The sequence below is a fragment of the Trichechus manatus genome, unplaced genomic scaffold, assembly GCF_000243295.1.
Source record: "Trichechus manatus latirostris isolate Lorelei unplaced genomic scaffold, TriManLat1.0 scaffold00040, whole genome shotgun sequence".
Classification (NCBI taxonomy): domain Eukaryota; kingdom Metazoa; phylum Chordata; class Mammalia; order Sirenia; family Trichechidae; genus Trichechus; species Trichechus manatus.
Genome location: NW_004443976.1, coordinates 8,553,260 through 8,578,035, shown reverse-complemented (window position 1 = coordinate 8,578,035; position 24,776 = coordinate 8,553,260). Strand labels below are relative to the sequence as shown.

At 40.2% G+C, this 24,776-nt stretch overlaps 2 protein-coding genes across 5 annotated transcripts in view; one reads left to right on the top strand and one right to left on the bottom strand.

Moving 5' to 3' along the window:
* Window positions 1-961: 961 nt before the first annotated feature.
* Window positions 962-21,000, bottom strand: LOC101351231 (protein SCO1 homolog, mitochondrial). 3 transcript variants are annotated; one of them, XR_002824052.1, is made up of 8 exons: window positions 20,698-20,973; window positions 19,391-19,481; window positions 16,782-16,979; window positions 15,918-16,010; window positions 11,985-12,100; window positions 5,788-5,943; window positions 5,571-5,675; window positions 962-986 (listed from the first exon to the last, which is right to left on the bottom strand). XR_002824052.1 is itself a non-coding variant. In XM_004376197.2 (7 exons), the coding sequence occupies exons 1-6, from the start codon at window positions 20,971-20,973 to the stop codon at window positions 5,806-5,808; spliced, it is 912 nt and encodes a 303-aa protein (XP_004376254.1). In that variant the 5' UTR covers window positions 20,974-21,000; the 3' UTR covers window positions 2,756-5,675; window positions 5,788-5,805. The 3 variants fall into 3 exon arrangements, 2 of the variants coding, with proteins under 2 accessions (XP_004376254.1, XP_023586839.1); XM_004376197.2 differs by lacking the exon at window positions 962-986 and having other exon boundaries at window positions 2,756-5,675; window positions 20,698-21,000; XM_023731071.1 differs by lacking the exon at window positions 962-986 and having other exon boundaries at window positions 2,756-5,675; window positions 19,391-19,484; window positions 20,698-20,833.
* A 62-nt stretch (window positions 21,001-21,062) lies between these two features.
* Window positions 21,063-24,776, top strand: part of ADPRM (ADP-ribose/CDP-alcohol diphosphatase, manganese dependent) — a 17,651-nt gene continuing 13,937 nt past the window's right edge. For both annotated transcript variants that reach the window (XM_023731070.1, XM_023731069.1), the window contains exon 1: window positions 21,063-21,135. The gene's annotated coding sequence lies outside the window, so the exon portion shown is untranslated. The remainder of the gene's footprint in view (window positions 21,136-24,776) is intronic.

Below are 24,776 nucleotides of genomic sequence, written 5' to 3'. Positions count from 1 at the left end.
GGACTATTAGTACTCCTAGGTTATGGATGGGAACACTGAGGCACAGAGAGGTTAACTCAGCCAAGGTTCTGAGGATTCAAGCGAGGTGGGTTTGAGTGCAATAAATTCCAAGCAGCACGATGTTAAGAGCGCAGGCTCTGCATACACACTGCCACCTACCTACACCTGCAGGGGAGAAGCCAGTAAGTGGCCTGTTAAGGAAAGCAGCAGTCACCCACAGAGAGGTCCCTGCCAACTTGAGTGATTACTATGTGGTTCGCAGCTCTGCATCACCATTCTCAGATAATGGTTGAAGTTTATCCAATATCATCCCTGAAATGACGCCATTATTCAATAATGTGTGTGTGTGTGTGTGTGTGTGTGTGTGTACTGGTGGTGAGGGAACAACTGAAGCCCATCTGTCTGTAGCCTGCAAACTAATTTTGTCTAGTTAACCCAGTAACCTTGGCAAGGGAGAAGAAGGAGCTATTCTGGGCAGCCTTCAATGTTTCGTCAAATTCAATTATCAGAAAAACCAAGCAGTATCTATGCTAGCCCTGGTAGTTAACACTTTTCACTAAATCTTAGAATTCAAAACTTTCTAGGTCTGGAAACAGTCTAAATGGATCTTAAATGCTCTAGAGAGCTACACACCAAATGCTAAATAGTGGTTATCTTTAAGGAGGGGTCTAAGATTAGGTGGGAGGTGGTTGTCTTAGTTATCTAGTACTGCTGTAACAGAAATACCACAAGTGGATGGCTTTAACAAAGAGAAATTTATTCTCTCACAGTTTAGGAGGCTACAAGTCTGAATTCAGGGTGTCAGCTCCAGAAGAAGGCTTTCTCTCTCTGTAGGCTCTGGAGGAAGGTCCTTGTCATCAATCTTCCCCTGGACTAGGAGCTTCTCCACGCAGGAACCTCAGGTCCAAAGGATGCACTCTGCTCCCGGCGCTGCTTTCTTGGTGGTATGAGGTCCCCGTCTCTCTGCTAGCTTCTCTCTTTTATATCTTAAAAGAGATTGGCTTAAGACACAACCTAATCTTGTAGACTGAGTCCTGCCTCATTAACATAACTGCCTCTAATCCTGCCTCATTAACATCATAGAGGTAGGATTTAGAACACACAGAAAAATCAGATGACAAAATGGTGAACAGTCACAATACTGGGAATCATGGCCTAGTCGACACATATTTTGGGGGGACACAATTCAATCCATGACAATGGTCAAGAGAGACTTGAGCTTTATCTGTCGTATCTAAAATTTTAAAGGAATACTATGAATTTCTGGTTAAGTAAAAGATAAATTTAAAAATGTTGACGATTCTTGGTAGTACAACAATGACGTTAAAATTTCGTCCTTTAGAACAGGCACTTCGCCAAAGAAGATATTCAAGCGACTAACAGACACATGAAGAAATGCTCACGATCATTAGCCATCAGAGAAATGCAAATCAAAACTACAATGAGATACCATCTCACCCCAACAAGGCTAGCATTAATCCAAAAAACACAAAATAATAAATGCTGGAGAGGTTGTGGAGAGACTGGAACACTTACCGTTAGTGGGAACGTAAAATGGTACAACCACTTTGGAAACCCATTTGGCGCTTCCTTAAAAAGCTAGAAATAGAAGTACCATACGATCCAGCTGTCCTGCTCCGTGGAATATATCCTAGAGAAATAAGAGCTGTCACACGAATAGATATGTGCACACCCATGTTCACTGCAGCACTGTTCATGATAGCAAAAAGATGGAAACAATCAATGGACGAATGGATAAACAAATTATGGTACATTCACACAATGGAATACTACACAACGATAAAGAACAACAATGAATCCGTGAAACATCTTATTAACATGGAGTAATCTGGAGGGCATTATGCTGAGTGAGTTTAGTCAGAGAAAGACAAATACTGTATAAGACCACTATCGTAAGAACTCAAGAAAAGGTTAAAACACAGAAGAAAACATTTGATGGTTACCAGGGTGGGGAGGGAGGGTGATGGTTATTCACTAACTAGATAGTAGACAAGAATTATCTTAGGTGAAAGGAAGGACAGCACACACTACAGGGGAAGTCAGCACAACCGGACTAAACCAAAGCTAAGAAGTTTCCTAAATACAACAAGCACTTTGAGCGACAGAGTAGCAGGGGCGGAGGTCTGGGGCCCATGCTTTCAGGGGACATCTAGGTCAACTGGCATAATAAAGTTTATTAATAAAATGTTCTGCATCCTACTTTGGTAAGCGGCGTCTGGGGTCTTAAAAGCTAGCAGGCAGCCATCTAAGATGCATCAATTGGTCCCAGCCACCTGGAATAAAGGAGAATGAAGAATACCAAAGACACAAGGAAAGTATTAGCCCAAGAGACAGAAAGGGCCACAGAGACCAGAGACTTCATCAGCCTGAGACCAGAAGAACTGGATGGTGCCTAGCTACCACCAATGACCACCCTGATAGGGAACACAACACAGAGTCCCTGATGGAGCAGGAGAAAAGTAGCATACAGAAAATTCTAGTTAAAAAGACCAGACTTAATGGTTTGAGACTGGAGGAATCCCAGAAAGCATGGCCCCCGGAATCTGTCAACACAGACCTAAAACAATTCCCAAGGCCAACTCTTCAGGCAAAGACTGTACTGAAATGTGGGACATAAAATGATACTCATCAAGAGTATGCTTCTTAGCTCAAGTCGATACATGAGACTAAATGGGCAGCTTCTGTCCAGAGGTGAGATGAGAAGGCAGAGAGGATTAGAAGCTAGTTGAGGAGTGTGCTGTCACAGTATAGGAAGAGCAATTAGGGTCACATAACAATGTATATATAAATTTTTGTATGAGAGACTAACTTGAATTGTAAACTTTCACTTAAACTACAATAAAAAAAAATTTTGTCCCTTAACTTCTCTGTATAGTTCAAACTTTCTATATTGAAGATGTGATATACTTACTGTGGAAGAACCAACAGACTTTAAAAATGAATAGAAAATAAATTACCTCCAATGTTCTAAAGCTATAGTAAGGAATACATGGCTAAACAGGTTATTAATTGCACCTCATTAATACACAGCAATAACCACCCACATTGTTACAGATAAGGTAACTCATAACCATGAATAAAAAGTATCAGCTAAATGGACAGCAAATGCTTGCCAGAGTGACTGCTCTTTTAAAGGTAGTTCTCACACACACACAGTTTTAAACTGTGTTATATGCAAACAAAACATTTGTTTGGGAATTACGGGCGATTTGAAAATTTTAACCTTATATTTGAAAGCAATAAAAGATATTTTAAAATACCTTATGCTGAGGCATCTATAATTTTAAATAATTTTACTGGGCTCACATTACCCTCCCAATTTAAATGGGTGTTTGATGCTCATCAGCCTGGTACCCAGTAAATCTCAGCTCTTGCACTTACGGTAGCAGCTGCCTCATCAACAGCCTGATGCATTAAGCACTTGCATGCCTATTACATTGGCAGGATTCTTCTAATTTTCAAATAAGCCAACAGCATCTCTTAAAATATTAATTCTATTAAAGAGCCTGGCAAAAACACAGTAACACATCCAGGCAATGATCTCTAAGTGATACTTCACCGAAAGGAATTTTGATTTCCCAAAATTCCCTATCTGACAAGTTGCTCCAGCACGTCACCCCCCCCACCCCATTTTTGGTGTTGGATACATATGGTCACCATAAGCAAGCTGTAGCAGTGGGACAAGCAGGGGCTTGACTAGCAGCTAGGATCAGCGTTTTAACCTAGGGTCAGAAATAAGGACACAATCTTACTGCTCCTGTATTATCCCCTCATTCACAGGGGGATTTGGACTAGGTCATTTCTGAGGCCCCTTTCCCTGCTTTTGACACCCTGACTCCAACCCTTTAAACTTGACACTGGAATGAAGAGCAAATAAAAGGTTTCTTCAAAACCTTCTGTTCCCTTTCTGGACCATTACACAAGCTCTAACCTGCAACAGCTGAGAATGAAGACTAAATTTTATTTAAGTGCAAGCTTGCTCCAAAGCGATCCACACAAATGTTTTGTGGCTTAAAACAGACCATCTTTCTTAATGCCTGGCATTTCAGATACTAATCTCTCGTTACATGAGACTATTCTTTTACTAAGTTCTTCACCTTCCTCAGAAAAGTCACTCCAAACCAACTACTTCTGATTTGTAGCTTATATAAACTAAATCCTGCACTCGCTTATTCAGGAACCTACGCAAAGAAAGGAAAATGGCTAGAGGCTGTGATTTTTTTCACGTTTTTACTTTAATTAAACCAGTTGCCATTTAGCCAATTTCAAGCCATGATGACCCCATGTGTTTCAGACTAGAATTGCTCCACAGGGTTTTCAAGGCTATGGCCCTTCGAAAGCAGATCACCAGGCCTTTCTTCTGAGGTGCCCCGGGTGGGTTTGAATGACCAACGTTTCAGTTAGTAGTCGAGCGCTTAACCATTTTCTTCACCCAGGTTTAACGTAAGTATTGAGAAGTGAATTTAAAAACCAGAAGATAGCCTGTATCACGTGCATGTAAAACAAAACTGGTGTGCAGAGAGAAAATCTGGTGGATGACCAGGTATTATGTCTTTTGCACCTTAGGATTTACTGAAAAACTTTCAGAGGTCTCTGCTTCAGGCAGCAGCTACAGGTAGAAGATGGTGAAAGTCCAGCCCAGGTACCCAGGGAAGTTAAATTGAGAAAAGCCAAAGTTCATTTCAACACCCACAAACACTTCCCTGAACAGCTAAGTGTGTGCCCAGCACTCTGTTCACTGACACATCAAAAGGTGGGTCAAGTCTTCACTCCTCCAGATCAAAACCTTATTTCCCCACAAAACACGGTCTTTCAAAGCATGGTCTCCAGACCAGCACCCGAGTCACCTGGGAAATCTGTTATGAGTGTGGGTCTCCATGTCCTGCCCCGGATGCAGTGGATCCAGCTTTGAGCTGATGAACCTGCATCTTGACAAGCACCTGCCTACCCCATCCTCTCAAGCCTGTGAGTCCCTGCCTGAGGGCTATGTACTGCCATCCACGCACCCACTCTTCAGCCATGAGAAAGGAGGTCATGCTTGTCTGATTTGCAAAATCAAATACATGTTTATTGTACACACGGTGAAGTCCAACACCTGTGGAAAAGTACTCTGCATCACATTCATGATCGATATTCTCGTATATCCATTTATTATGTCATTGAAAGCCTGGCACATCATTTAGCTACAAATCATATAAAAACCCTGAACACCGACCCAACGGTTTTCACCAAAAGGAACTTCCTTTTCGTTAGTCAAAACAGCACTTGCTGGCAGTGGAATGAAATGTAAACCTGATACTGACATTCATTAACAAGGAAGAGGACACTTACGCTTTCAAGTACAAAAACGAACTTTGAATGGTAGAGAGTCTAATTTGACTGTTTTTTTCCAGATTGGCTACCAAGAACTCAAAGAAGAAAGCAAGAGTACTGTAGAAATTACATTATTTTCCTGGAAATTAAATCCTACATCCTGTAGAGAAAGCGTCCAGGACACTGGAAAGGCAGCAAAGCTGAAGAGGGCACTGTTTACACGTAAACACACCAACCGTGTTGTTTCCTGCTGTGTCCTTCCGCTCTTCATGGCTTCACGTCTCACAGTGAGCTTTACAGTTCCAAGAAGCTATCTCGGATGAGCCCAACAGTGACAGGTCCTGTCCAAAATACAGATGTTCTCACTGTATAAAGGCCATTCCATAAGCTGCATATACACCAGCTCCCATGGGAGACAAAGCTTCCCTCGTCTTTAGCAAGAGGATATCATACCTGACAACACAGCTCTGGCTAACTCTTCTTCTTCCTCTGTTCCCTCATGTGTGCAGCAATTGAACCAGCTATTTCTGCATTCTTCTTGTTCTGGCCAAAATAATCTAGAAACTGACCATCTGGTCCAATCAAGTACATTATTATTGTATGATCTACCTGCAGAGAAAAGAGGTGGGTGGATAACAAAAAGATTAGTAGAATAAGCAGTGAATAAATGTTGCAAAATAAGAGAACTCCATGCTAATCCTTAAATAACCTTTACCAAACCAAAAACCATTGTCCTTGAATTGATTCTGACTCATAGTGACCCTACAGGACAGAGCAGAACTGCCCCATAGAGTTTCCAAGGAGTGCCTGGTGGATTTGAACTTCTGATCTTTTGGTTAGCAGCCAGAGCTTTTAACCACTAGGCCAGCAGGGTTTCCAAATAACCTTTAGAGCAGCCATTATTTATAGAATGGGCCTAAACCTATTGTAACAGCAAATTCACAGGGACAAATGATCCAAAATCTTTTGGGTTCCAGAAATACGCACTGGCTATTGCTTGAGTAGCAGCTAGAATGCGGAATTCTTTTGGTTCAATCCTTAACATACTCCTCCATATAATCTCTGAGGAAAGAACCCACTTTCTAGGAAATGGCTGTTGCTGGACTTCACAGAAAAGTCAACGCCTGTGGAACAACTCACGTTTACCAGTAAAATACATCATCTGACCCTTTAACCATCTTATAGAGATGTCACATGGAACTAAAAGTGTTGGTGAGAAATCACTTTTCCTTAGTAAACTCTTGGGTGTATTCCTTTATGTTTTAGGGATCATGAATTACTACCTAAATTCTGCCTAACATGTTTTATGAAAAGAAACCAGAACACTAAGCACTGGTTTAATTATCTAATCTACAAATTCTAACATTATACTTGATCCTGGTATTAGCAATTTAAACAGAAACATGCAAACAAGTGTTCTTCTCCCCTAGAAAAATTTTGTAAGCTACACTGAATAATCCTGTTTGAAGCAAATCACCCGGAAACTCCCTGGGAACCATAATGCTACCTCCCCAAGGAATCATCTTAAATCCATTATCCATTTTCCTGGCAAAGTTCTTCAAACATTCCTAGCTCAAACTTATGTTTAGATTAGTCCTCATTTTCTTTTTAGTTACATGCTTCCACAAGATCCAAATCAAAATGAGAAGATTTAGCACTTGGAGACCTTGGGATTTATTGCAGGCCTGACTGCCATTTGGTATGACAAAAAGATGGGAATGTGATTACACATACCAAACAGGAAACACCCCCCAAATATACCCGAATACACATTATATGCCTGTGAGGTTAGTTTTCAGACATGCACATTCATAAAGACATAGCAAATGGAAAGAACCACTTGCCTACCCACATAAGGAAAGAATGCACAGCAAGAGCTGAAACAGCTGCTGCGCTAATGTGTCTTGGAATAAGTCACGGCAGGAATAGGACAAGGATCTACCTTTCTCCACATCTGATATAGAAATCAGAGACAAGTCCCTGGCTCCTCTCAAGCCTTACTCTCTGTAGTTTACATCCCTCTTTCCCCATTTCTTCCTTTTTTTCTTTCCTTCCTCTCTCTTAAAAAAAAAAAAAAAAAGCAAAACAGAATTGTGGTTGGTTGTATTTATTTCATGAGTGTTCTGAATATAAATTACTTCCTAATACATAACAAAAATATTTTTCTATCCATGTCTGTCAAACTTGTCAATGGTCACCTCTCAATATTCATTTAGATTGAGGGCAGAGCAAATCAACATCTGTTTTGAATATACAGTACTTCAAAGTTCTAATAGTTCCTCATGTAGAAAAAGGAAATTAATATTTATTGGTAAGTTCTTCTACTTGCTAACCTGTGAGATAGGTAGCATCCTCTTTTACAGATGAGAAAACAGGCCAGACAGTGAAGTTATGTAATTAGTAAATGCCAGACCTAAGCAAGCTTAGAACCTAGACCTGTCCGACTTCAAAGTCTACAATCTTTTTGTATTACCATGTTGCCCCTATCTCTGCTGGAATTCTACTGGAGACGTAAGAACACAGTTTTTCTAATGTTTACTTTTTTTTTTTAAATATAAATTTAAAAAGAAGAGAAGGATGTACAGTCAATTTATATAATGAAAAGAAAGTCTTCCTCCCATTCCTGACTCCCAGAATCCTCAGTTCTCCTCAGAGGGAACCACTGCCACCAATTCCTTTTGTATTTTTCCAGAAAAGATTCTCTGCATTTATTAGTGTTGTATACATCCATTACCACATTTTTCTTTTAAACACAAGTATCAAAATTCTGTACTTGCTTTTTTAGTTAATGATATCTTAGATACTGTCCTATAGCAGTACAAAAAACAGTAGCTTTTAAAAAAAATGGTTGCTTGGTTTTCAGTCTTTTCTCTTTACAAACAATTCCTCTGGGTATAAGATAAATTCCAAGAAGCAGAATTTCCAACCTAAAAAGTATTCCACTTTAAATGTTGACAGAGCTGTCACAATGCCCTCTGGAGAGGCTATATCAGTTCAGTGTCTATCAACAATGCGTGAGAGTATCTGCAGCTCCAAATTCACTCTAACAGTGTATTTCCTGTTTCTCTAAATATGATTGACAAAAGCATTTTATCGAATTTTCTCACCATTGCTAATCTAATTGGGTAAAAATAGGCATCTCATTATACAGTTCATATTGAAACTGAACATCCTCTCTTAGCTTTGAAAGCCATCTGTGTTCTTTCTTCAAAAGTATTTTCTAACTTTTGTGCAGATTTAGCTTTCCATGTAATTCCAAATGTTTGTCACGCCCAGTTTACATATACTGTTGCTCTGAAAATTCCATCGGCGTTCAAAGCTGGAAGTTTACCTTTCGTTGTTGTTATTTAAGATTAAGAAAACCTCAATTCACTATGTCTCAGAGTTAACCCTTAAGGGACTCCCTAACTCCTTGCAGGCTGTTATCTTCACAGAAGTTTCACATACCATTTTGTGGATGAAAATCTCTGACCTCAAGGGACAGAAGTTATACTAATGAAAAACCTTAGAAGCTGGAGAGTGTCTCCCTCTATTGGTTGAGTTACCAAATGCGCAGCACTGAACTCCTCATTGATTCTTATCAAAAGGTCACATTCTTCTGTGGGAGACCCGTTATTTCTTAAAATGGGGTCTAGGACATATCCTAGAGAGTTCCATGACTTTATGTTTTGTATTTTAATTTCTAAGGTTAAAAAAATCAGGATCCAAATTCTAGATTAACTGTATGATACCTTGTAATAGAGTACAAGATTTCAATGCCCAAACCTGGGTTTGGTTTATGTTTATGATCTCACTGGCACCTAGCTATACACATCTGGTCACAGGCAGATTCAACATGAGAATGATGCATTCTTGTGAGTCAAGACTAACCTGTCAAGGTAGACCATACAGTCAGACATTTCACAGCATGTACTTTAAAATGAAAAGTGTGCAGGTGTAGTGAGCACCTGAACTCAAAACGAGCACCACAGCAGTCAACCCAAGCCACATCCCTGTGGTGAGCAGTGCTTTGGTTTCAACAAAATCTCTTTTGTCAAATTAAATGAATGTTTTAAATTTGAGTTTTAGAGGTTGTGTGGTTTTGTTTTGTTTGTAAAATTTTTCTTTGACTTTAGAGTTGTTTAAGTGCTATAAGCACAAGCCTGCGGAGTGTAACCTAGTTTACGATTGTATAAATTTTAAAACTTTATTGTTCTGTCATTGTTAGGTGCTGTCGAGTCGGTTCCGACTCACAGCGACCCTACGTATCACAGAACGAACACTGCCCGGTCCTCTGCCGTGCCTACAATCGTTGTTATGCTTGAGCCCACTGTTGCAGCCACTGTGTCAATCCATCTCGTTGAGGGTCTTCCTCTTTTTCGCTACCCTGTACTTTACCAAGCATGATGTCCTCCTCAGGGACTGATCCCTCCTGACAACATGTCCAAAGTACGTAAACGTAGTCTCATCATCCTTGCTTCTAAGGAGTATTCTGGTCGTACTTCTTCCAAAACAGATTTATTCTTTTGGCAGTCCACGGTATATTCAATATTCTTCGCCAACACCACAATTCAAAGGCATCAATTCTTCTTCAGTCTTCCTTACTCACTTACCAACTCTCGCATGCATATGATGCGACTGAAAATACCATGGCTTGGGTCAGGAACACCTTAGTCTTCAAGGTGACATCTTTGCTTTTCAACACTTTAAAGAGGTCTCTTGCAGCAGATTTGCCCAGTGCAATACATCTTTTGATTTCCTGACTGCTGCTTCCATGGGTGTTGATTGCGGACCCAAGTAAAATGAAATCCTTGCCAACTTCAATCTTTTCTCCGTTTATCATGATGTTGCTTATTGGTCCAGTTGTGAGGATTTCTGTTTTCTTTATGTTGAGGTGTAATCCATACTGAAGGCTGTGGTCTTTGATCTTCATCAGTAAGTGCTTCCAGTCCTCTTCACTTTCAGCAAGGAAGTTTCTGTCATCTGCATAACGCAGGCTGTTAACGAGTCTTCCTCTAATCCTGATGTCCTGTTCCTCTTCACACAGTCCAGCTTCTTGGATTACTTGCTAGCATACAGACTGAATAGGTATGGTGAAAGGATACAACCCTGACGCACACCTTTCCTGACTTTAAACCATACATATCCTCTTGTTCTGTCTGAACAACTGCATCTTCATCTATGTACATTTAAAAAAAAAATTACATAAAACCAATTTAATACTGGCAGTCAGACTGATTAGCTCACCTGTTCCCACTATCACCATGAGAAACGCAAAACCAGTTACTGTAACTCTCTTTAGAAAGTAAAAAGAAGTCTGAAAAGTTTTTCCCTTTGCATGGCTTCCTCTTGGCTACTGCTTCCCTCTGCTCTCCTCTCATTCTTCTCATGCTGCTGGTGTAGCAAGAGGAAACCACAGTAAGATCCCTCCACTTTCCTTAAGCTTAGGGCTTATGGAAAAATGCTCATTTTTCTCTAGTCTTTTTCTCCCAGGTATCTGTATCTCCCCAATTCTACAAGGCACCAGAGTGGTAGGAACTGAAAGACATGATTAATTTAGCCTATGAGAGCAAACAATGTGCTTCAGGTTCAAGGGTGACAGAGAAACCACACCGGCTGGAGGGACACAGCACTGCAGGGAGATACCCACTCTGCACAACTCCCTTAGGAACCAGCAACGAGATAGTTGGCAGATCAAGGAGTCAGTGTCCTGGCAGCCTTTCGTTCTACAAAAACCAGCTTTGCAGAAGGAAAGGCTCTTAGTGATTAATCACTTAGTTTAACCAATATTATGGAGAAACCAAAGTAACTGACACAACTGAAAAAAAAAACAAAACCAAACCAAAAAACCCACAAAAATATAATGTCAACTCAGTGTGATTGGAAAAAAAGTCCATATTAAGAAGAAAACTGTGTCGTGGGTGGGGTGGATGCTCTTCACTGGTGCCTCACTGTCAAAAACCACTGCCAAGAAAAGGAACATAAATAACAGGCATTGGCCTAGGACTCCTGGGGCAGAGCTGATGAATGCAATGAAAGCTCTTTCATTTAAGAGCTACATTAGTACAACCTAATACAATTCCTGTTCTTCATCATTAACAAGCATATATTAAATACCTATATTGTTACAGAAATAATCTTACAGAAAGCCCACCTTTCTATAGCTTTCATCTCCTTGTGTGTCAGAATTCTCACTTAACCTGAAAATGCAGTTCCCATGGCCTAAATCAGCTTCTCAAAAGGAACAATGTTTTTTATACCTCTTCATGGGGAAACACAGGGAGAACCAATACAGTGTTTTTAAACTAAAATAAGCTTTGCCCCAAAATGATAGCTTTCCTTTATTCCCAACTTGGTGTCCAAACATATTTTATTGAGTCTAGGACACCACTGGTTTTATATTGCCCCATAATTTCACTTGCCACTTAAAAAGAAAAAAATACAGGCAATTAATTTATGATAACAGTGAATATAATAAGTTAAACGAGTATCCTTGGCGGGGGGGAAGAAATGTGCTTCCATTACCCTTTTAAATATTACAAATTCCCAAGGAATTCGCAATAATCTCAGATTTTCTTTTATCTCTGAAGCCAGTCAGTCATTTAAAGACTGCATGAATATCTGGAATCTGGGAACTGACCCATGAGCTAAAAACCTGAGCACCAACTTACTATGTAATCCTCATCTTCATCCTTGGGGCCAGGACTGTAATACACTCTGTAAGCTCTGGCCACTTCATCAATCTCTTCTTTTGTGCCAGTCAAGCCAACCAGTTTGGGAGAAAATTCTAAGTAAAAAATGAGACAGACAATAAAAAATGAGAATCAAGCCAGACAATCATCTCTATTTCCTAAAACAGTATCAGTTATAGAGCAGCCCTTTGGCCACTTTCTTCCTGGGAGTACCCAAGTGTTTTCTCAGGATTCAAAGGAAAGAATAACAAATCCACAAAGAACAAAGGAAAATTCTTTTAATATATAAGCCAAATCCTTTTAGCATTACCTACTAAAGATCTGGAGAAAACACATTCCAATTATTTAAATCACAGATTTTATTAATTCAATTGTTTTTAAATACTTACATATTGTCTACCTGAGATACGATGAAGTTCAAAAACACTACCATGAGTTAAGTACTACAGTTTTTCATTGTATCATATGACAAAAAAGTTTGCTTCACAATTAGCTCATACTAGATCAAAATATCTATATCTCATTTTCTAGCAAGTAACTGCAATACAGGTATCAGGTTCTATTCTTAACTTCTAGTAAAAACCTGGATAACTAATACTCATGATTCCAAAACAGCAATTAAAATAAATTCAGGGGTAAGGGTGCATATTTCCTGTTTTTTTAGAATTTATGTAAGTGAGTTGATGGAAATCACTAAAAACACCTGGACTCATCAGACTCCTAAAATGACAGTCCAGTGTTTAACAGCAGTATCTTCTTCCAAAGGTTTAGAAAGCATATAGAAAGTTCCTTGGACTAATTCACTTTAAATCAAGAAATTATTCAGGTACTAAAAAAGCAGGATGGCTTTTTTTTCTTTTCCATTCTATGAGTAAAAAGAAAGAGAAAGATGAAACCTGAGTTAGCTGCAATCCAAATATTTGTTATGAAATTTCTGAAACTGCAATATTATTCGAAATACCAACTTAGACATTTTCAACCCCTTCCCCCAAATGTAACTACTAATGGTTATGTTGTTAATGTCATGTATTATGTGTTGTTGAAAAAATTACCATAAGGTATAAAAATTTTAGTATTTCAGTTAAGTAAAGCAACTCAGATTTCTACTCATTTGGAGATATTTCTGGTTTGCTTACTACGGGATAAAAATAATTGGCAATATATATGTACACACTGGAGATTGTTTATCACCCAGTGAGTTCATACAAACCTGCTTTTTACTGCACTAGGAAATAACTATGTTATTGTCCAAGTGAAGCCCTGGTGGTGCAGTAGTTAAGAGCTCTGCTGCTAACCAAAAGAACGGCAGTTCAAATCCATCAGCTGCTTCTTGGAAACCCTACGGGGCAGTTCTACTCTGTCCTATAGGGCTGCTATGAGACAGAATCGACTCGATGGCAACGTTTTGTTTTTTTTTTTGTCCAAGTATCTGACAAACCTGTAAATTAGGGACATAAATTCTGCTTAAATATACGTAAAAAAACTCTAAGACTGCAAGAAGAAAACATAAGCCTTTGGGACCTTGGGTTAGGCAAAGATTTCCTAGATAGGAAACTAAAACACTATCTATAAAAGAACAAACTGATAAATCAGACTTCATAAAAATTAAAAACTGCTCTTCAAAAGACACTGTTAAAAGACTAAAAATACAAGACACAGCCTGGGAGAAAATATCTGCAAATCATATACCTGATAAAGGACTTGTATCCAGAATATATAAAGAACTCTCAAAATTCGATAAAAAGAAAGCAAACAACTCCATAAAAAATGGACAAAAGATGTGGACACTTCATAAAAAAAGACATACAGATGTCAAATAAGAACATGAAAAGATACTTAATATTAACAGTCATTAGGGAAATGCTAGTTAAAACCACAATGAGATACCACTGCCCACCTATTAGAGTGGCTAAAAATAAAAAGATTGCCCATGCCAAGTGTTGGTGGGGCTGTGGAGGAACTGGAACTTTCATACACTGCTGGTGGGAAAGTAAAAATGTACAACCACTTTGGAAAATAGTCTGTCAGTTTCTTAAAAAGTTAAACATATACCTACCATATGAGACAGTCATTACCAAAAACCAAACTCGCTGCTGTTGCGTCGATTCTGACTCATAGAGACCCTACAGGACAGAGTAGAACTGCCCATAAGGCTTCCAAGGAGTGGCCGGTGGATTTGAACTGCCAACCTTTTGGTTAGCAGCCAAATTCTTAACCACTGGGCCACCAGGGCCCACAGTCATTATACACCTAGATATTTACTCAAAAGAAATGAAAGTGTGCCCACACGAAGACTTGTACATGAATGACTTAGCATATCTGTAGTAGCCAAAGACGAAATAACTCAAACATCCATCAATGGAATACTATTCAGCAATAAAAAAGAATGAACTATCCATACATGCAACAACATGAATTAATCTCAAAATAATTATGTTGAATAAAAAAAGCCATTAAAAAAATACTGTATAGCTCCATTTATATAAACTTCTAGAAAATGCAAATTAACTTCTATCGACAAAAAGCAAATCAGTGATTGCCAGGAGACAAAGGTGCGGGGAAGGAGGTATCAACAAGGGGCAGGAGGAAACTTTTGGGGGTGATGGATACGTTCATTCTTGACTATGGTGACAGTTTCTCCAGGTATATATGTATATCAAAAGTTATCATGCTGCACGCTTTAAGTACGTGTTTGTTGCTGTTAGTTGCCATCAAGTAGGTTTTGACTTCTGGCCACCCGACGTGTGCAGTACAGAACTGCTCCAGAGGACTTTCAAGACTGTGACCTTTCAGAAGCAGATGGCCAGGCCTGTCTTCCAAGGTGGCTCTGAGTGGGTTGGAACCACCAATCTTTCAGCTAGTAGTTGAGTGCTTAACCATTTGTGCCACCCAGGGACCCTTAAATACGTGTACTTTATTGTATGCCAATCACACCTCAATAAAGCTGTTAAAAATAATAAAATATACAGCAAGTTCTTCACACAAAAAAATTTAATGAACTCTCAAAGTCTTAGAGGATATACATTAGAACGTGTCATATAACACGCATAAATAAAAACATATGCATTAGTCCTTCTAACCTGTACTTAAGTCAATTTCACCACAATTAAAATCCAAGTTTTCAAGTTTCTGATTTTAAGCACCTACGTTCCAGACACTTATAACAACAACAAAAAAACTGATCAGATTTTTATTCTGATCATTCACATTTCAGTTGAAAAAACCTGAATTTATAAACACTGAACTTGCCCAAGTGCACAGCTGAATTAGAACCTAGATATTCACTCTCAATTCTCCTTTAATTTACAGCCTTTTAAAGTGCTCTCTAATAGGTTTTAACCTGTAAGTTAAGATGTTTAAATTGAAATTCTTCCATTGAAAGTAACAAATGTCTTCCTGTCATAATAAGTATTGTGCATTTATAAAACACAAGTACTATGAGATGAATATGTGTTTATGTTTAATAATTCATCTTTAATCTCCCAATGCATATACTCCCAGAATGCGGGTTGGCCCTAATTTTAGAAAGGAAAGAGATACAGAGCTAGAATTAGAAGCAAAGTGTCCTTATTCCCAATTCAAGGCTCTATTAACTTTGTTGATATATGGAGGCCAAATTCAAATCCCTCCTCTGTGACGAAGAAAAAAGAGCATTGCATTAGGAATTGAGAAACCTGTTTCTTTTTTTAATCAAAAAAATTTTTTTTTATTTTTTAGAAACCGTTTCTTATTTATTTACTAACTAGCCACAGTCACAACTCTGAGCCTCATCTGTTTATTCACTTGTAAAATTAGGTGGGAAAAATACCATTTGTCCCACCTACTTCACCAGGCTTTACAGGGGACAATTGAATTGGTCTTTCAAAAACTATAAGAGCTAAATAGATGTAAAAAATTATTAATAAAACATACCTTTCACATAATCTGCAATGGCTTCTTTGGTGTCCCTTTCTGGGTCAATAGTGATGAAAAGTGGAGTTAGATCTGGCAGCGTTGGAATGCTATCTGAAAGAAAAGTTCTCATTAGCCAGTACTCACATTCTAAGGGAGGAGACATAAATGTTACAACAAGGTGTTAAGGAAACACAGAGGGACATCTAACAGTTAGGTGGGGGGAGGACGTGGATGGCCTCCAGGAGGAACAGATCCATGTATCATCTGTGGTGGAAGCAGATAAATATCCTATCAAATACCTACACCAGTGCATAGACTTTATGACCCTGATGACATCATGTGGATATCTTGTCCCTTAATCTAATCCTAATTCAGTGCTTGCAGTACTCCATCCAACCCTCCCACCACCGCCTAATTTCAAGGGGAAAGTAAACTAGTAATAAGAACTGAATATCCTGGAACAATTCATTTCAAGAAGGCAGCACTCGCCCTTCTAGTACAGCATCTTCTGGGACATGATTGGTACTAATAAATACCACTGACTACCTATCCCAAAAGTATGGAATTCCTGGGACATCAGACAGTCGCCCGGGAAAAGGCAATGGCAATGTTAGTGACGGAAGGTCTACAATAAAGGAAGAAAACACAAGATTAAAGTTAAGGGAGACCTAAACCACACTGACATCACCACTAAAACAAGCTTCCTTTGGTGAAGAATAAGGTCACAGAAATCAAAACAACAAAGTAGCCTAATGCTGAGATCTTGTTCCCACACACCAAGTAACTGTAATGCCCCACATAACAAAAATATAGGAACATGAAAAACATAGCATCATTAAGGATAGTAAGGAAACATACTTTTTATAGTGATGGTTTTCTTACCTATTTCATCCACAACTTGAATCATTTTTTCTAGTTCTTCTGGACAGATATCAGGGCAATGAGTGAAGCCAAAATAAATCAGTACCCACTGGCCCAGGTAGTCCTTGTCAGTTTTAGGCTCTCCAGTATGAGTTGTGAGAGAAAATGGTCCCCCAAGTAAAGGTTTTCCTATGGATCGCTGCCGCTCCTTCTCCAGCTCTTAAAAAGACACACACACACACACACAAACACACACACACAGACACAGAGAGAGGTTAAAATAAACACAGGTACTCAAATGCCTAATACATGATTAGTAATACACTAATGATTATGGGAGCATAAAATGTAGAAGAAATAGTCTCAGTTTTCAAGAAGTTTAAAAGATCTTTTAAGAAAAATAAGCATAAAACAATAAAGCAAAGTCAAATTACATGCTATGGTACTTAGTAAGGACTACAAGAAAAGAAAAGTGGTTTTCCTTGGGAAGAACTCAGTCTTAAGCCTTTAGGTATGGCGATACTGGGGGTGGGGAGGGGCACAGTAGCCCAGAGCAGAATGCTGAGTCTGAGTGGGGTGAGGTGGGCAGCTTGGCACAGGGAGTCTGAGCCTGAGTGGAATGAGGAGGGCATCTGCATGGGAGGGGGTGCGATGACGAGACCGCTGTTACATACAGGGGGCACTGATCAAGTAAGTAACTACATTAAGATTAAGACAGTTACAAACGGAATGGAGTTAGAACTATGCAGAGAGAGAACAGTGGAATGAACCCTGTAGTATTAGAATGGAATTAGAGGTACTAGGGTGAACTTAACAAGTTCTTACAAGTTTCAATATATACAGACATTGAAATACATACAGACGTAAATTTAAAAAAAAAAAAAAAAAAAAAACCAAACCAAACCCAGTGCTGTCAAGTTGATTCTGACTCATAGTGACCCTATAGGAAAGAGCAGAACTGCCCCATAGGGTTTCCAAGGCTGTAAATCTTTACAGAAGCAGACTGCCACATCTTTCTTGTGTGGAGTGGCTAATGGGTTTGAACCACCGACCTTCTGGTTAGCAGGTGAGTGCTTTAACCACTGCATCACAAGGGGTCCTATAGATATAAATACATACATATAATTTCCTAGCTCTGTTCACTGTGAAGACTTGGGAGCAGAGACACCCCAACAGCAAAGAGCCCAGATCTTGGGTTCTAAATATCATTCTTCACTATTCACAATAATTTGTTTTTAAAATTTCAGCTTTACTTTCTTTTAAAGAAATTTATTGAGGTGAAATTCACATAGCATAAAATTAACCATTTTAAAGTGAACAATTCAGTGGCATTTAGTATAGTCACAGTGTTATACAACCACAACCTCTATCTATGTTCAAAACATTGCCATCACTCCAAAGTAAACCTCTTGCACATTAGAGGTTCCCCCATCCCCCCATCCCCAGCAACCACCAGTCTGTGCTGTCACAATGCATTTATCTATTTTGTCTATTTCACATAAATGGAATTATATATGACTTTTTGTACATAAATTTTTTAATAAAACAAAAGTTACTACTGCAGGTGAAATTCTAAATTCAAAAGATGCTTGCATATTCTGGAATTCTTTCTTACCTTCCTAACTTCTCAGTTTTGTTTCTTTGTGAAACTAAAGGAACTTACTGCTTCTCAGAATGTGAAAATTGTATTTCTAAGATACTGCTTGTTATACAAAAAATGTATACGTATTAATGTATGACTCTGACATTGCTAAGGTTCTAAAGTCTATGAATTTTCACTCCCAGATGGAAACATTAATGCCTTTGTATCAAAAGATACTCTAAAGATACTTTGAGATGCTTAAAGATTTACTGGAAACTTCTAAGCCAAATCTTAGAAGTTCTAGAATACTCACTAAAATCTGAAGTTCTTGTAAACGATTTCTAAACACTTCAAGACGTCAATACAGAGCAGTTTCCGGCGGCATTCCTCGACTAGGCTCTTCCTGTCTCCCCCCTCATCTGTGGTCGGCCTTTGGCCTTTTCCTCTGCTGACACCCAGTGGTTTGCAGCATCTACTCACTGTTCCCATGCCTGATTCTCCCAGGAAGCCATCCCAAATCCCAAGGGTGCCTGTCTGCCTTCCTTTGGCCCTCAGAGCACCCTGAGCTTCTCTCTGTGCTGGCAGAATCTTATCTGGTGTAATCCTGCACTTCTGTGTCTTTTTCCCCATCATGTCCACCTCAAGGGCTGGACCACACCTTAGTCATCTTCGTACCCTCAGGCCTTCGTGCTGCCTACATTCAAATCTGTACACACTAAAGTCTTTTAAAATTGTTAAGACAGTGGTAACCTGGAATGGATCCTGAAACAGAGGACACTAACGGAAAGACAGGTGAAATCTGAAAAAAAGTCTGTAGTTTACTTAATAGTAAGATAGACCAATTTTAATTTCTTAGTTTTGCTAAATGTACCAGGATTATATGTTAACATTAGGTAAACTAGTGAAGGGTATACATGAACTCTCTGTACCATCTTTGCAACTCTTCTGTGAACCTAATATTATTTCAAAATAAACAATTAAAAAAAAAGATATTAGTCCATAGCCAGGAAGAATTTTATTTATAAATGATCAGATGTTATCTACTTACTTTCTGTCTTTTCTTTCTTGAAGTACTTCATCCCAGCCAATAAAGCTCCTCCAACAGCAAATGTGAATGCTAACGACTTCCAGGAAACAGGCTACTGGGGCAGAGATTTCAAAAATAAAAATACTGGTAATACGCAAAACTTAACCATACTAAGTTTATTAGTTCTTAATGTACATACATACACAAGCCCTGATCTTGTTAACTGTGCAAAATGTTCCAAGTTACTTTTGGATGAGAAAATGCTGAATGTGTCTGAATTCAATTACATTTGGGCTCGTAACAGACAATAACAAAGGCATTCAATTACAGAGGAACATTCCCTAAATCAATTTCTTTTCATGTGAAAAACAATCCAAAGAAGCTCAAGTAGCAAGATATTTATGGCCCCAAGCGTTGATTTAAAAGCCGGTTAATTATATGCCTGTCCTGACATTGAGAACATAGGTAAATCAAATAAAATTCAAGAAGAAGTCCCTGGGTGCAAATGGTTAAGCGCGTCACCATTAACTGAAAAGTTGGAGGTTTGACTCCACCCAGAGGCGCCTCAGGAAGGAAGGTCTGGCGATCTATTTCCGAAAATTCAGCCATTGAAAACTCTACGAAGCACAGTTCTTCTCTGACAGACACACAGGGGTTGCCATGAGTCGGAATGAGCTTGAAAGCAACTGGGCTTTCAGAAGTAACAAAGTCAAAGGGGAAGACATCTAAAAGTGGAGCTACCCTCACGTTATTTCTATGTACTCTTTTTCCAATCCCCAAATAAGATCTTGGCTACCTACGTATAACTCATTAACTTCCACCGAGGTCCGAAAACCCACTTCTCTTACCTACCACCACAGGGTAGTGGCTCTTTAATTCTTTTTGGGTCGTAACCGGAACCCGATAAAAAGTAAGGACCCTTTACCAAGAAAAAGACACCAGTAAGCAACGAAAGCTATTTTGCTTCAACGTCAACGTATTCACTGACCCTATGAAGGGGGAATGCAAGTGACAGAAATTATAGGGCTCTGGCTCCTCTGTCCTGGTAAATCTACGGCTGAGACCCCCTGAGAAACCTGAAACTTACTATTTTGACTCAAGGGCTGACGGATATCCAAGCCCGAATTATCTAACGACACAGAAAGGGTGTGGGTTCTCAAGTTCCCACTAGGGCTGCGGCTACGGGTGATCCAGAGAAATCGGGGATGAGATATTGTAAGACTGCTGAGTTGACAATTTTAGGCCAAGCCGAGTGGTTTCAGAGGTTATGACCAAGAAAGACAGGATGGCGGCGCCGAGCAATGGAAGGGCTCCAGGTCTGCACTTACCCCAGGCTGCGAGGGGCGCGTTGAGTCTCTGCGGCCCTTCGACCCTGGAGGCGGCGGCGGCGGCATCGCGGTGCTCAGAGGTCGGCTTCTGAGGCAGCAGCCTGCGAGCCCTGAGGCCCGCCACGCCTCCTCTCGCCGCGCGCAGAATGGCCTCAGTACGGTTCTCAAGGTCCCCTCAGCTGAGCCCCAAAGCCCGAGTCCGCGGGGCAAGAGACGCCACGGGGGCCCACCCGGAAGCCACATAAGTCGGACAGGTACTACCAAGAAACCCACCATGATTTAGGAAACCACGCCTCCTTTGCCCCGCCCTGCGACTTCCTGTGCCGTTTCATTTCCTCCGGAAGCCAGACGTAGCCGCTCTTTCCGCCGGCGTCGCACGATGGTTGCGCGGAAAGTCGTTGGTAGTCAGGGAGCCGTTCGCTGAGGAGCCCGGAGGCGGTAAGTGGTTACTTGCAGCTGGAGGTGGGGCGGGCCTGGGCGGACAGGGGAGGGGCTGGAGCGGGCAGCGGAGACCCAGGTAGGGCTGGACCACGGGCCGGGGCCAGTTGTCCACGAGCCCTGGGGCGTCCTCTGTAGATTGAATGCTCGGGGCTTCAGCGACAGCAGCTATGTCCTCGCCCCGCCGGGCACCCCGAGTCTCTGCTGAGGAGGGAAAACACTTCCCGGGGACTAGCGGGCAGCCCCGCACCCTCACTCCACGTGTGACCCTCGTTCCGCCCAGGCTGGCCAAGTGGAACCGCAAGGATGTTGACGCCTTGGCATCCGCGAAGTAGAAGCCGACTCATTACGTTTGAAATAATCCTTGATTTTTTTTTTTTCCTCCTAATAATTATCATTTGACTGGTTAGGGCGACAAGGATTAGTTAAGTGTGACTGAAGTGGCCCATGCTTCCAGTTAGTCCCACATTATAATGTTACTTAGTTGTAAAGCACGGCACTGTACAAAGAAGTATGTACTGCGGCGTATCCCGCCCTTAACTTAGTTTCTCAGTTTTTTCTGTAAAATGCCGTCCCTGGTTTCCCCTGTCCTCTTCAGTTGGTTATTTAAGTTTGTTGATGGGTTCCTCATCTGGGACAGCTTATCTTGCTTGGATACAGCTCCTTACTGATGAGATTAAGATCATTGTAGGTTTATTTTTCACTCCTAGTGAAAGTCATTTTAACTTCCGTTCATTCCGTCTGTTTTTGTTTCTGTCTCAATAGCTGCAGTTTTACACATAGACCCCCATAACACCCGTGGTTGATTCGCAAAATACAGAAAAGAAAAAAAAATTGCCCTCTGTAATTCTCTTCCTTAACTACAGATCCCACTCCTGTGTGGCTTTTTTTCGGGAAGCTTCCACCGAGGCAGAAACAGCGGGTGCCCTAGTGACTGTGGGACTGAGGCATGGTATCTTATGTGAGTTGGTGGCACAGTTAAGCACTCCAAGGAGAGTTTGGTGATTGAACCCACCCAGTGTGAAGAAAGGCCTAGCAACCTGCTTCTGAAAAATCACAGCCATGAAAACTGTATGGAGTGCAGTTATACTTTGCAACACATGGGATCCCCATGGTTCAGAATCTACTTGACGACTGGTTACTGGTTTTTTTGGTTTGGCCTAACTGGCCAAGTTGTAGTCTGGTATTACCTGTGTACCTCGATTCCAAAGTTGGGCTGGAATTTCTGCCCAAATTTAGAAGATTTCTTGAGTATTTGCTCAGCACTTCATATCATTTTTAATGAAAACAAATTTTTTTATATTGAAGCTGCGTGTGGGCAAGACTTTTACCCTTTTATTTCTGTGTGTGTTTTTGCCCAGGGAAAAGTTTTTCCTCTAATTGTCAAAAAGACAAAAGTATGTTGCTTATTCAGGCAATAAACATATAAAATTATTGTTCATCTCTTCAGTTGCTCAATTGTAAGTTAATTGCTCAAACACAGGTCATATAAATTAAAATTGAAATCAGTGTTGTTTCAGCTGGTATATTAAATTTCATTTGCCAAAGTGATTTTTTAAATACTGTTCACTTAATTTAGTTGTTTATCAAAGCATTTTTATATAACTTGTTTGTATTAATGTACAATATCAAATAAAATACTGGCTTCCAGAACAGTTTCTTGCTCAAAGTAGGTGTTAATAACTGTATATTGGATGAATGAATTACTAATAACGCCTCTGAGCCAGATTCCATGGACTTGTGAAACTTAGCAATAAAGGTACCTAAGGTTTTACCTAATGTAAACCTGTCACTTTGTATTACTATCATTAAGCCACTGATATCACCAAATGAGGTTTTTTTTTTTTTTTAATTTAAATGCTTTTCTTGAAAGAGACAGAACATGGATAATATCAGCTATTTGTTTTATCAGTAGTAACACATAACACAAGTAGCAAACCTTGTGTTTGACATGTCTTTAGCCTGGTTTGACTAGGACAACCAGGCCCCTAAACTTTATGTGAGCTTTCTGCACTGTAACTTGTTTGCTTTATCTCAGGCCCAGACGGCTCCACCCTCTAAGCCAACCACAAACATTTCATGCCTTTTATTCCAATATTTGACAGTTGGTTAAATTTCAAGACTCCTCCCCCATCCCAAGGAATTTTTTAGCACCCCTTTCCTCTTTTTACAGCACCTATCCTGTGGTCTGTGCAAATAAAAGCTTTATTTATCCACCCCTTCCCTGAGACATTTCTGGCTTAGTATTTTTTCTTTTTTATTGTTGTAGTTTAAATGAAGTTTACATTTCAAGTTAGTCTCCCATACAAAATTTTATACATACATGGTTATGTGATCCTAATTGCTCACCCATTCTGCGACAGCACACTCCTCCTTTCCGCCCCTGATTCCCCATGTCCATCCAACCAGCTCCTAACCCTCTCTGCCTTCCCATCTCACCTCTGGACAGAAGCTGCCCCTTTGGTTTCTTGTATCTACTTGACTAAGAGGCACACTCTTCACGAGTATCACTTTATGTCCCACAGTCCAGTCCAATCCCTGTCTGAAGAGTTGGCCTCGGAAATTGTTTTAGTTCTGGGCTGATAGAGAATACAGGAGCCATGCTTTCCGGGGTACCTCCAGTCTCAGTCAGACCATTAAGTCTGGTCTTCTTACCAGAATTTGAGTTCTGCACCCCACCTTTCTCCTGCTCCATCCGGGACTCTGTTTTGTTCCCTGTCGGGGCAGTCATTGGTGGCAGCTAGGCACCATCTAGTTCTTCTGGTCTCAGGCTGATGAAGTCTCTGGTTTATGTGGCCCTTTCTGTCTCTCGGGCTAATACTTTCCTTGTGTCTTTGGTGTTCTTCGTTCTCTTTTACTCCAGGTGGTTGGGACCAATTGATACATGTTAGATGGCCACTTGCTAGCTTTTAAGACCCCAAACACCACTCACCAAAGTAGGATGCAGAACATTTTCATAATAAGCTTTATTATGCCAGTTGACCTAGATGTCCCCTGAAAGCATGGTCCCCAGACCCCTACCCCTGCTACTCTGTCTCTCAGAGTATTTGATTGTATTCAGAAAACTTCTTAGCTTTGGTTTAGTCCAGATGTGCTGACTTCCCCTGTAGTGTGTGCTGTCCTTCCCTTCACCTAAGATGATTCTTATCTATTATCTAGTTAGTAAATAACCCTCACCCTCCCTCCCCACCCCGTAACCATCAAAGAATGTTTTCTTCTGTGTTTAAACCTTTTCTTGAGTTCTTACAATAGTGGTCTTATATAGTATTTGTCCTTCTGTGACTGACTAAATTCACTCAGCATAAGTTCCAGCTTCCACCACGTTATACGATGTTTCACGGCTTCATCGTTGTTCTTTATTGTTGCCTGGTATTCCAATGTGTGGATATACCATTATTTGTTTATCCATTTGTCCGTTGCTGGGCACCTAGGTTGTTTCCATCTTTTTGCTATTGTGAACAGTGCTGCAATGAACATGGGTGTGTAGATATCTATTCGTGTAACGGCTCTTATTTCTCTAGGATATATTCTAAGGAGCAGGATAGATGCATCATATGGTACTTATATTTCTAGCTTTTTAAGGCAGTGCCAAATGGATTTCCAAAGTGGTTGTACCATTTTACATTCCCACCAGCAGTGTA